The sequence below is a fragment of the Athene cunicularia genome, assembly GCF_003259725.1.
Source record: "Athene cunicularia isolate RWA chromosome 4 unlocalized genomic scaffold, athCun1 chr4_part2, whole genome shotgun sequence".
Classification (NCBI taxonomy): domain Eukaryota; kingdom Metazoa; phylum Chordata; class Aves; order Strigiformes; family Strigidae; genus Athene; species Athene cunicularia.
Genome location: NW_020799099.1, coordinates 22,420,129 through 22,432,249, shown reverse-complemented (window position 1 = coordinate 22,432,249; position 12,121 = coordinate 22,420,129). Strand labels below are relative to the sequence as shown.

At 36.7% G+C, this 12,121-nt stretch overlaps 1 protein-coding gene across 3 annotated transcripts in view; it reads left to right on the top strand.

Annotated features, from left to right (window-relative positions):
* CCSER1 (coiled-coil serine rich protein 1) overlaps positions 1–12,121 on the top strand; it is a 646,489-nt gene that overhangs the window by 487,215 nt on the left and 147,153 nt on the right. For 2 of the 3 annotated variants that reach the window (XM_026847668.1, XM_026847666.1), the window contains exon 9: positions 5,402–5,447. The exons of the other annotated variant lie outside the window; for it this stretch is intronic. In XM_026847668.1, coding sequence (XP_026703469.1) covers positions 5,402–5,447 — 46 coding nt within the window. The remainder of the gene's footprint in view (positions 1–5,401; positions 5,448–12,121) is intronic. 3 annotated transcript variants of the gene reach the window in all.

Sequence of the window (12,121 nt, the reverse complement as noted above, 5' to 3'; positions counted from 1 at the left end):
ATGTATTAGTCTAATTTCTATGATAAAAAAGGATATGTTCATTTTCAAAGTTCATGTTGAAGCATTACGCAACTTGTCTAGGGAAAACATTGCCTACCATGACTAGCCCCTTTTAAAATCATAATCTGGGGGAGGTGGTGCTTCGGATTTGGGTTTGCTTTTTGGTTTTTGTTTCTCTTTTTTAATTAGTACCTTTTTAACCATGTAATAGATGGGTGTGCTCTAAGAGGGCATTTATTGGAAAAGCATTCATTTGATGGGTAGTGAGCTCTTTTCTGGCATTGATTGGTCTGTTGTCAATACACATCTTTGAAGATTCCTCATAGAAAGTGACACAAAACCCAGCAATATTTGTGTAGTTATGCTGCAGAGAGGGCATTCAGTTCAGCTGAATTGATTTGATCATTTCATATATTGTGGTACTCAGACTTCCAAGTTGCTCAAGGACTTCAGTCACTATATGCAGTTAATAACAGGTGAACTCATAACTTCAGAGTTCAGAGAGATGTAGGAAATGTATGCAATTGCTAGAGTATTTTTACTGAAAGGCTTTATTTGAACAGCAAACTAATACATACTTGGATGTTTTGCTTCATTGAATAGGTTGTATTATGAACCCTTTTCATTTTAACTTCCTTGCTGCTGTTGTCCCAGAACAGCTACACTCACAAATATTTAGGCTGGCTGGCGTTTTTGGTTATTACTTTGAACAAAGCCTGTTACTGTCAATTTTTTAATGTGAGGATGTGAGAAATAAAATATTTGTGGGAACTAAATGCCAGATTCCCTTATGGAGGTCATTGGAGCTTCCAGTGAATACTTAACTGACTTCTGATGGAAACAGTGTCATACTCTCACTTTGACCATATTAAAAATTGGTAATGTTTTTAAAAAGAGCTAAGTTTTGTAATGTTCTGATTGCATTTCTGAAAGCTAAGTGAAAAGAAATTATAAGTGACTGACTGTAGGAATCTAAACAGAGCAACAGTGTATCTGCTTGTCTGGTGCATAAAATCCACATTCACTTTAGGCATGTCTTGGCTAATGCAACATTACTGCATTAACAGTGAGGGGATGCTGAGGTTATGCTGTATGGAGGCAGCAAAGATTAAAAAAAAACCTCCAATTTTTCCCTTGTGAGGAAAAGAGACTCTAGCACTGACTTACATAGCACAGGAACATATAGGAAAATTATTCTTTGCCCTGATTTCAGATGGAACATACATTCTAGAGAATCTATCCAAAGTATGAGTCAACTAGCTGGTTAGTGCTTTGTTCAGCAACTGATGACATAGTCAGTATTAAATAAATGATAATGGTTGCACAGAGCACTTAAGCTGCTTTAAAAAAAAAAACAAAAACAAAAAATCCAAATAAAAGGTGTCAGTGTGCCATGATGCTTGGTTTAGTCCTGGAAGATGACATCTGCCTCTTAGAACAGCAGGCCAGGAAGCAGTTCAGACTGAAATGTCAATACTTGGGGGTTTTTTGTGCCACAGGATGTAAGAAGTAGGTAGGAATCCAGACGTGAGCAGGTGTGGCTTCTTGTCATATTATGTTCATGTGCAAAGCAGTCCTGGTAACTGCATTTCCCTCATCAGTCCACTGAATAGGCCAGGTGTTATAAACGAGGTATCCTGACAATGTCACTTTTAGAGGCTTCTGGATCTTGATGTATTCTTTGTGGTGGCTGGGCTTTGACTTTTTGGGTACTGATGACTGTTTTCTCCTCACCTGTATATTAAAAGGTGAAACTTAGGGGTTGGCTATTTTTAAACCTTCTCTCCAGAAGGTGTCTGATCATAAACAGCAACTTTTTTCCCATTTCCTCACACTGGTACATTAATTGGCTAATGATGAAATGTAACTTCCTGTGCTTGTTAGACTATTTAGTATTTGTTGGAAGCATAATGTATGTAGTAATGTCAAGAATATAATTTTTAAAACTTATTCCTTGTTAAATATATTGGCAGAAGGAGATTTATTTATGTTAAATCAAAAAGTCTTTAGAACCAATTGAAGTGGTTAGGAGAGGTAAAAAATACAATCATCATGAAAACTTTTCCTGCTTCTCATCAGTGACAGCATGTACATGCTAGAATTTTACCATTAAAAAATTAAGTGGCAAAAATATTTCTTACGGTGATCTAAAGATACTGAATCTGTACTTCTGTGCATTTACATAACAAAGGTTTAGAAGATGCCATCGCTAGCACGTTTCATGTACCCTCTAAAAGAACTTCAAAACTTTTTAAATCAAAATGAGTTACATGCTTTTCAAATGTATGGAAATGCTTAACGTATATTAGTGTCCTGTGGTGAACCTAATGCATGCAACAGTATGTAAAGATGTATCCAAATTCAGACTTTACTGTATACTAAGAGCAGTATTTTGAGAGATGCTATTCTGTAACTGATCTCTTAAAATTACGCAGCAAAAAGTTAGGGAAGAGTTAGTCTCTTAAAAACTTCAGATGAGTGCTCTAACTTAAATCATTAACTTAGTAACTACAAGATAACTAGTCATCTACAATGCCTCTGTATTATTAATAGCATTATCTTATTCCTGTGTAAGGGTCTACATTTCTAGGATTCACAGGGCACTTGAGAAACAATATAGTATTTACAGCTGAAGCTGTCATGGAAGCCTGGACACCTTTATGATTAAGTATTATACCACACAGAGAACAGAAAAAAAAACCCTATATGTGATTAAAACTGTAGAACTGCTAAGACTTCCAGCAGAGCCTGGATTTTCAATAGAGAATGTCTGAAATTTGGCTTAGTTTTGAAAAAGTCTTCTTATCATTGTGCCAGATGATACTGAAGGATAACATCTATTTCTGGAATAAGGAAAACAGGAAGGCAGGCCTGGCTGAAAGATAAAGGCATATATCATTTTCCATCTGGAAGGTCCTTTACTCTGAAAATCAGAAGCATGAAAAAGTAATGCAGTTAAATTCATTGGTGTCTTGCTTTTCAAAGGAGCATTATGTCATTAGAACCTAATCGGTGTCAATAGCAATAATAGTAACTAACAATGAATAAATTCCCAGTTCTTTGGTTGATGGATTTGTGTAAGTTGAGGCTGTTTAAATGTTTTTTTTTTCCCTTCATGAATAAAAAAGTTTAGATGCTACACATTCAAAGTGGAGAAAAAAGTACTTTTGGCTAAATGAACAAGCTGTCAGCTAACCATTGTCAGAGGAAATTACTTCATGCTTTTTGTTTTCATATATTTTGTTTCACAAATCAGTTCAATGTCCTTAAATGATTAACTGAAAACTTAGGTACCTCACTACATACCTTATCTTTTCTAGAAAGCTGCCTTTAAGCAAAACAGAATATCATATAGTTGACAGAATGGGGAGTCTGTGATACTACTCTTGTGCAGTGTATAGTCCTCAATACTTAAAGCTCTGCTTTAGATGAATATGTGTATTCTTAGTATATCAAATAGCTGTATTTTGTTTCCACAAGACTTAAGAGAGCACAGGAAATAATTGATAAAGCCTTAGTAGTCACTGAACTGCTTTAAGTGCCAAACATACAATTAGATTTGGTACCCAAATCAACTTGTCCGTTGGCTATTTAGGGAAGTTACTTGGAGACAAAGGTGGGCTTTGGCAGTGCTGAAATAATTCCACAAATAACTGTGGAGTTGGGGAATAGTGTGCTTGCAGGGCGCTGCCTGCCCTGGAGGAAAGTTCTTTGAACACGCTGCCTGCTTGTGCTGTTTTCCTAGTAAATAGGAGAGCTAGCTGCCTTTTCCTGGCAGTCTGTGCAACTGGAAACAAGGGAGGCATCTAGTGGTTGGGGTGGGTTTTGCTGCTTCAACACAAGATAACCCCAGCTTGCTTCCTTGGCTATTTGTTGCAGTGACTGTGACCTCTTCCTACAGTTGCAGGAAGGAGATAGTGTCTGAGAGACAAACTTGAGTAACAGTGAGACAAAGGGCTTCTGCACAGTTACTCAGCGCTGCATGTGGTCACAAGCGTAGCCAGCTGTGGTCTTGGCGGCACAGCAATGGCATCTGAAGTGATGGGTTATCTTCATTATTATGGCTTTCCTTAAAGTGGTATGGGAGCAGTGTTGTAAAGATGGTTTCTCTGTGAGGCTTTCTAGATATGCATATGCTTCACTCTTCCTAGGTAATGAAAACCAGAATTTTACAAGACCTGAAAGAGCAAATGATCTCCAAGAAGAAATGCCTAGCACTGTCTAAATGCCTGGTAAATCAGTTCCTAGCCTTGAATTCAAAAAGATGATGGAAGCCAAAATTACTTCAAAGGAAGTCAAACTTCACTGAAGTCTCAGAAGTTTCAGATGTTTGTTTTGGGTTTTTTTTAGACAATAAGTGCAATTTAAATATTACTGTAATTAGTCATACTTGACTACACAGTCAAAATGATCAGTGTGCCCTTTTACACATTGGGAAGGAGGATGCAGTCTTGGACACAAACTTAAAGCAAAGCTCTGATTCATGATCTAGATTTAGAATGAGACAATATAGTTTGTTTTAACACTGGTCTTCAAATTTTATACACCAGAGCTTCTCTTTATCTAGTCATTCTTTTAATCTATTTCTGTTCTTAATTTGTTTTTCTGGGTTTGGAGTGTGTTACTTTTGGGGGGGGGCAGGGGGAGTGGGGATAGGGGATCGCATTGGGAAGAGACTTGCCTACAGATCCCAACCAGTATGATTTGGTACTTGATTCATATTTTCTTTACATGCACAGTTCCTATTTCAGAGATGTGTGGTAATTGCTGGCATAATACATAAGATGAAGCACTCTATCTACTGAAAGAGCATACTGTGTATATTGATGGGGATTTAATAAAGCTGCTTCCTATGAGCTGTCAAACTGACCCAATGAGGATTTGTTAAAGAATTTTGGAGAGAAGATAAAGAGGAAGTGGCAGCAACCAAACTGTACTGCACTCTCTCTCCTTACCTGTTTGAAACACACTTCACCTTCAAACAGATTGTATCAGATAAGACATTGGTGTAATTGAGCCTTCTTATTTTTGTAAAGGAGTTCATTTTAATATATAGTCTGTACGTTGTCCTTTCCATCAAAGTTTATTTCTGACAAGTGTGAGCATGCCTGCCTTAGGCTGATACTTTTTTCTGTTTTCTTTCTTTTCTCTCTCTCTTTTTTTCTTTGGTTCATTGTGTCCGCTGATAGGTGGATTACTCATAGAACATTCTCCACTATAATTTATGTTTATCTGAAAATAGGAACCACAGTTCTTCAGTAATAACAAGCTCCTCTATCTAAACAGTCTCTAGTTCATTTCACTGCCTTCATTTTCTTCATGTCTTGTCATTTTTTTTCATTTTCTGCTGCTGTTAATCTGACATCCTTTGCTCCAAAAAAAAAATGTGTTTTATTTACAGGGCACAGCATTTGGAAGTGCTCCTGTACCTTCTCGCAGGCAATTATGTGAGTCTCTTAAATTCCGCTCTGTGTTGTAAAGATGACTGTGTTCATGTGCTGTAGCATGGCATGCCAATATAGAGTTAATGCCCTGAGGTCAATATTCAACCGCTGGTGTTGTATATTGCCTGTAATGTGTTTGTAGCTAACAGCTTCTATTGACCCCTTCTTTATTTCTTTGTTCTGTTTTGTTCAACACATCATAAATTGGGGCTGTGCTGTGCTCTATAGAGTTGCAAGAAGGGAAGAAAATGCCATAACGACTCAAAGTCTGGAGGGGAATAAGAATAGTATCCACAGATCATGTGTTCAACATATTAATGAGAAGCATTGTTAAAACTAAAGAATCTCTTTTCCATTCTTCAAATTAATCTCTTCATTGTGCAAACAAAAAAAATGGATCTCAAAAAATAAAGAAATGGAAAATCAAACAATATGGTGTCAGGCAGACATTACTGAGAGCAGCTGTATTTCTCGTAAGACTTTCCTTCTAATTAATTTGAAGAACAAGTCCATCCCCTTAGTTGGGGAGGAAAGGAAACTTATACAGAGGGATCTCATTCATTTTTTTCCTTAAATCCATTGGAAATATTGACAAAATATTTCTTTTAAATTAAAATAAAATCCTCCCTGTTGTCCACCCAAAATCCCAAGGAATCACAAACATAATGTGCTATATATTTTTTAAAAAATAAGAGAAAGGCTTAGATTCTAATTCAAGATTATATCTCTGCTGCTTTAACACTGCGCGCGTGTGTATATTGAATACTTAGATTCTCAGAATGCCATCAGACTTTGAGATGAGGACTTTCTTACATTCCTTGAGTCTATTTCTGTCTCTCTCCTCCTACTTTAAGTTAAATGTCCATCCTAAAGACATTGGTGTCTTCCATATGCACATAATAAGCTACAGCCATGCACTGCATTATTATAATTACTATGCACTGCATCACACTGCTGAATGTCAAATAGATTCATCATAATATAACATTACAGGCTTATTCATAAAATACAGTGCAGTTTGAACGATGCTTCATTGTTGGCAGTCTTGAAATGTGTTGCTTGCATAAATTCACCGATGCTGCTCTTGTCTATTCATAGAAAACACAGCATTTGTCTGAGTGTGGGTCTTGCAAAAGTAGCAAAAAATATGATCTGTATATGACTGTCCTTTCTTTTGAACAATTATCTAAGATGTTCCTATTCTACTGTGTATATCTAAGGGGAGGAAAAAATATCAAGATGAGACACTGTTCATGAAATGTAATTGTACTCCTATTATGGTTATTTAAGGTATGGTGGAAAGAATTAATATTCTTGTTGAATCATTTACAAAAACAATGCTGAAGTTATTTTTATCTAATGTGTATAACAACTAGCAGTCTGCTAAAATGAAAATTCAGATTTCTGTCTGGCTTACTGTCATTTTATATTAATCCTGATACTGGTCTACATGATAAACAACATCAGTGAAGACTTTGGAAGCACACCAACCTGACAACACATTTCAACATGCTTAGTTATAAGAAATCAGAAGTGTGCATGGTACCACTGTATGGAGCCCCTCTTTGAGATGAATGCTAAAGCATCACATAACAATGTGAGTAGGATTTGAACATAAGGGAAGGTGTGAGAAGGGCATAAAATGTTTTATCTGACAAACAGGATAAAATTTGTGTACCTAACTGAAGATGCAGAACTGTGAAGTAAACATAGGAATGCATAATGTTTGGGTTAAATATAATGAGATTAATAGTTTGAAAGAAGTGGTCAGGATCTCCATGATTAGCTGTTGAAATAATGGTAAAACAAACATTATTAAAATAGTGAGATAGGAGGAGTAGGTTTAAAACTGCATATGTAGAATGTGTCAGTGGCATAACTGTGAAGCAAATAGAAGCAAAAGAAACATATAAATCAGGGAATCCATAACATCTGGAAAAAATATTATTTCAACCAGCTATTTTCTGGTTTTATGTGTACTGGGAGGCAAAGATTATATGGAACTATGAATATGTTGTGGCAAAGTTCTTCTAACAGGAAGCTAAAATTAGAGCTTGAATTTCCTAAGCTTGTCTTCTAGTCATTGGTGGTAACTTTTCTGGTCCTTGCAAAGCATTGAACATTATTGTTCATGTACAAAAGTGAGTAATAAGGATGTCTGGGAATCCAGAGTAAGAATGCTACTGGATAAATGCTGTGTTGTGTCACACAGAAACCAAAAGTCAGGCTGTGTTTTCTTCCAATTGGTTTACCAGTGATCCTACAGTAACTCTACTGCAGTAGAAGAGGCAAGATTAATTTGATCTGAATACACATGAGATATTTTAGAGTACTGGTGACTTGTGGCTGCTTCACCTCAGTGAGCAGGGTAGGCTCAGTGGTGGTGTTCTAAGTCACCAGGAAGTCATGTACTTCTGGGCATCTGAAGATGTCATATACATCGAGTGGCATCTGTGCCAATGATGTGCTATGACATTTCCTCTTGGAGCCCAGGACCCAGAGAACCTGCTGGTGAAATGTGACAAAGTAACGAGTGGCTGAGAGTAAGATGCTGTTTACATAACATTTCAAAAAAACAAGTTTCTACTGATGGGGCATTTTAACACTCTGGCTATAAACTGTGACACACTGAGTACAAGGATAACTAATGAATTCCAATATGGGAGTTAAGCCTCCTTTCCAGGAGATAAAAACTTGCATTATGAAATGGAATAGGTTGAAACTTCCTTTCTCTTTTACAGTCAAGACACCAACACAAGTGGAAAAGAAGTAATATACAATCCAAACTGACTGTAAATTAGATAATCTGTAATTAGCAACAAAATAAGATGCAAAGACAGAGGGCAAACTGAATGGGGAGTCCACAGTGAATATAGATGTCATCAGAAGTCCATAATGATAGCTATATAACCCAACTTTGCTCATTGGAGTACTGTTGACCTGAAAGCAAAATAGAGACTTAGAGAATATAGTTATGACTAAATAAGATGTTGTATCAAAACAAAATGCAGCTCTAGATTTTTAGGTAAAATGGCAATATAATTGCCCTAAGGAGAGACGTCATATTTTTCTCCTGTCATTTGTCCATTACATGGAGCAGAAGCACAAATAAACCAGTGAAAAAATAGTATACTGTGCAATTTAAACTGCCAGAATATTTTATTTGCTTATTACATGAAGAGTAAACCCCACAGTTCTGAAAATACACATTTTCATTGAAAGATTTCCTTGAAACTACACTTTTTCTCCTGCAAAAATACATTAGTAGGGTTTTAAGATTATATCCTCCATTAAACTATTGGATTAGATTATATCCTCCATTAAACTATTGGATTAAGCTAGTGGGCCTTGTACCAGATGACAAAGCTTTTGCTTTTTTCTATCTATGGTACTTTTTATCAAGACTTTATTCCAGACATTTTCCTTGTTTAACTTAACATGTCCTCAAACTATAATTGCCAACTGAAGGTCACAGTGGGCAGTACTTTTTAAGAAAATGTATTATCATTTACATGTAATTTGGGGAATGAAAAATGCTTACCAGTTTTGATTAGTGCTACTTAGAAGAAGAAATCAATGAGAAGTATCATAGAAAGAACCTTGCTATAATAGATGTTCCTGAAACACAGTAGAATCTCAACAAAAATCAATACAGTTATGTGGTACCTGACAATCAACTTTACAGACAGAACAAATTGGATCAGACACTTGAAATAGCCATATTATATCCAAAGAATTTCATACCATCTAATGATAAGAAAAGTGCCAAAATCTAATGCAGTTAAACTAACCTTTAGGCAGGGGATTTCATACAATGAAGAATTCACTGTTAAAAATAAACCACCATACCATGAAAATTCACAGAAGTGAAATCCTTGGTTTGTTGATAAACGGCACTTTCATGTTATAATCTTACAAGCAAAGCTTAGTTACTGGAGGCAAACATAAATACTTCAGAGTTTTAAATTAGCTAATCAGCTGTAGTGATTTTTAAGACATAAATTACAGCAGAAAATATGTAGAATGGAATTACAAGAGTTAAATTCTTAGTGTAGATACTCAGTGATAAATCAGTTTTAAAGAAATACTTGCCCACTGTCAAGATATTTCAAAGGAGCAGATGTCTTCTTTGGTCAGCCAGAGGGAGGAAACAAGGAAGGTAGATACAATGCAGAGGAGTTAACTGGTTTTTTGAATCATGGTCCATTGTGGAGGAAGAAACCTTTATGTGAATGCTTTCCTAATATAGGAAGTAACCTAAGTTGGTAATGGTAAATATGTAAGTTGCAAATAAGAAGATTTAAAATTAATTCTTTCAGAATTTTCAAGAAATTCAGAAATGAGTAGGCTAACCTACTAGTACAAATAGATTCTCTTAAAAAAAATGCTGGCAGTCTTTTTTTATAGTTAAAATATATGAAGTCAAGACTTGTAAGTAGTAGTTTGGTTAAAATAATACCTTAAAAAAAGCTTATTAAAAATACCTGCACATTTCTAAAGTGCAAGCATGGCATTTTCTACAAAGGTTTATCAGAATTCTCTCCTATGTGTGATAAATGTGAGCATAGGAAAACTGTATTCTAAGCTTTATAAGGAGGTTTTACCTTCACAGAAGGGTGCAAAACTCTCCCCCCAACCATAGGCCACATGTGAGTTCTTCAGACTAAACATCTGACTAAAAAAAATGGTAAATGTCTTAATCTCACATAGGGTTACCAATTTCAGTGGTGGGTCTCAAAGTCTGTAGTAAGACTGGTATCAGTTGGATGGGTTTCAGCTTGAAATTATGAAAATACTTATTTCATCTTTCAGAATAATGACAAAGGTCTTTGCATATTAAAATTTGATGGCAACATTATTCAGGTTAGTGAACCTAACAAAAGGTTGGGGGCTTCAGGATAACTTGAGGGGTTTGACCAGGCATGTATAGCAGGATGACAGATTGAGAACAGCAGTGTAAATAATTAGGTTATGAAAAGGTAAAGAATTAACCTTTGAAGAATATTTTTTTGTGTTGCAATACACAATTTTTAGTCATTTAGGTATGTGTGCAGTAATACCTTGTGTGAGAGAGTTGCAGCTCTAGCTTTGATTCATTCCTAAAGGGTGGAAAATCTGAAAGGATGCTTGAAGTCTGAAGTTTTTCACCTGTTCTCTTTGCCATGGTTCCTTCCAAGCTTAATGACAACTATCCTACTAAACAGCAGGTTTACTGGTGCTGCTGTCACTTTGACCAATACTGATTCATTTGACCTTTCGAAGATGTGCAGATGGGAAATCCCCAAGCTTCATGCAATCCTGAGCTATGAAAGGCTGTGTCTGCCTTAATCATAGAATCATTTGTTAGAAAGGACCCTTAAGATTGAGTCCAGCAACCTAACACTACAAAGTCCACTACTAAACCATGTCCCTATGCACCACATCTACACATTTAAATACCTCCAGGGATGGCAACTCAACCACTTCCCTGGGCAGCCTGTTCCAGTGCGTGACAACCCTTTCAGTGAAGAAACTTGAGGCTGTTTCCTCTTGTCCTATCACTTGTTAGTTGGGAGAAGAGACCAACACCCACCTCACTGTAACCTCCTTTTAGGTATTGGTACAGAACCCTCAGCCTCCTTTTCTCCAGACTAAACAACCCCAGTTCATAACCCTTCCTTGTAGAACTTGTTCTCTAGACCAGTGGTTCTCAACTTGTGGTCTGTGGAACCCTGGGGGGCCATAATATCACAGGGGGTCCACGAAGGCTTAAAGAGGGGGGTGGGGAACGACCAGCCATTTGTTGTGGCCTGCGGCAAGCACGGCACCTCCTTTACCCACAGCCCTCTCCCCTCAATGCTCCTCTCATACTCAAATGCACACCCCCCTGCCAGCCTGCCCTGGTACACTAGTATATTCAGTGCTAGTATGGTTGGTGGGACAGATTTTAACTAAGCAGGTTTTCTATTTATGGCTACAATGGGGCTGAAGTCTTTTCCTCCAAGTGGTGACCCTGGACCCACAAACAAAAAATATATGGTAACTGAACACAGACAAACAAGGAGGGAGATGAGAAGAATCGTAAAAACTTTTCATCAAATTTTAATATAAAAATTGACATAAAATTCAGATTTAGCACATTAAAATACCATATCATGGACCATTGGAGCAAGAGTGTTGATGCTATTATTTTAAATTCATATGGAATCATTGCAGTAAATATATTATAGTAGAAATGTGTGCAATAAGATTATTTCCCCTTGTCTCCAAATTTGAAGACCCTTCATGGGAAAATTGAAGTAAATATTTGATTCAGTCCTAGTGTTTTAAATCTTGAATTAGGTCTTGGTGGTCCCTGGCCACGAAAGGTATTTGAAGGGGGTCTGTGGTGAAAGAAAGGTTGAGAACCCCTGCTCTAGACCCTTCACTAGCTTTGTTGCTCTTCTGTATAGTAGTGTATATATATGTGGTATAACAGAAGCTGATACAGACAATGAAGTGGTTGGGGCTGATGAGGTGGAAAGGTTGTCTTTGTCATTTCAGACTTTAAAAATATAGTTGTGCAGCAATGAATCCAAATAACTCAGTGTCTTAACTCAGTGGGACTCTACACAAGTAAGATTTTTGTGAGTTCAGGAACTTTACTAAATGCAAGCCAATGCTGGATAGATTCTCTCTTCAAGATTTTGACTGAAGCT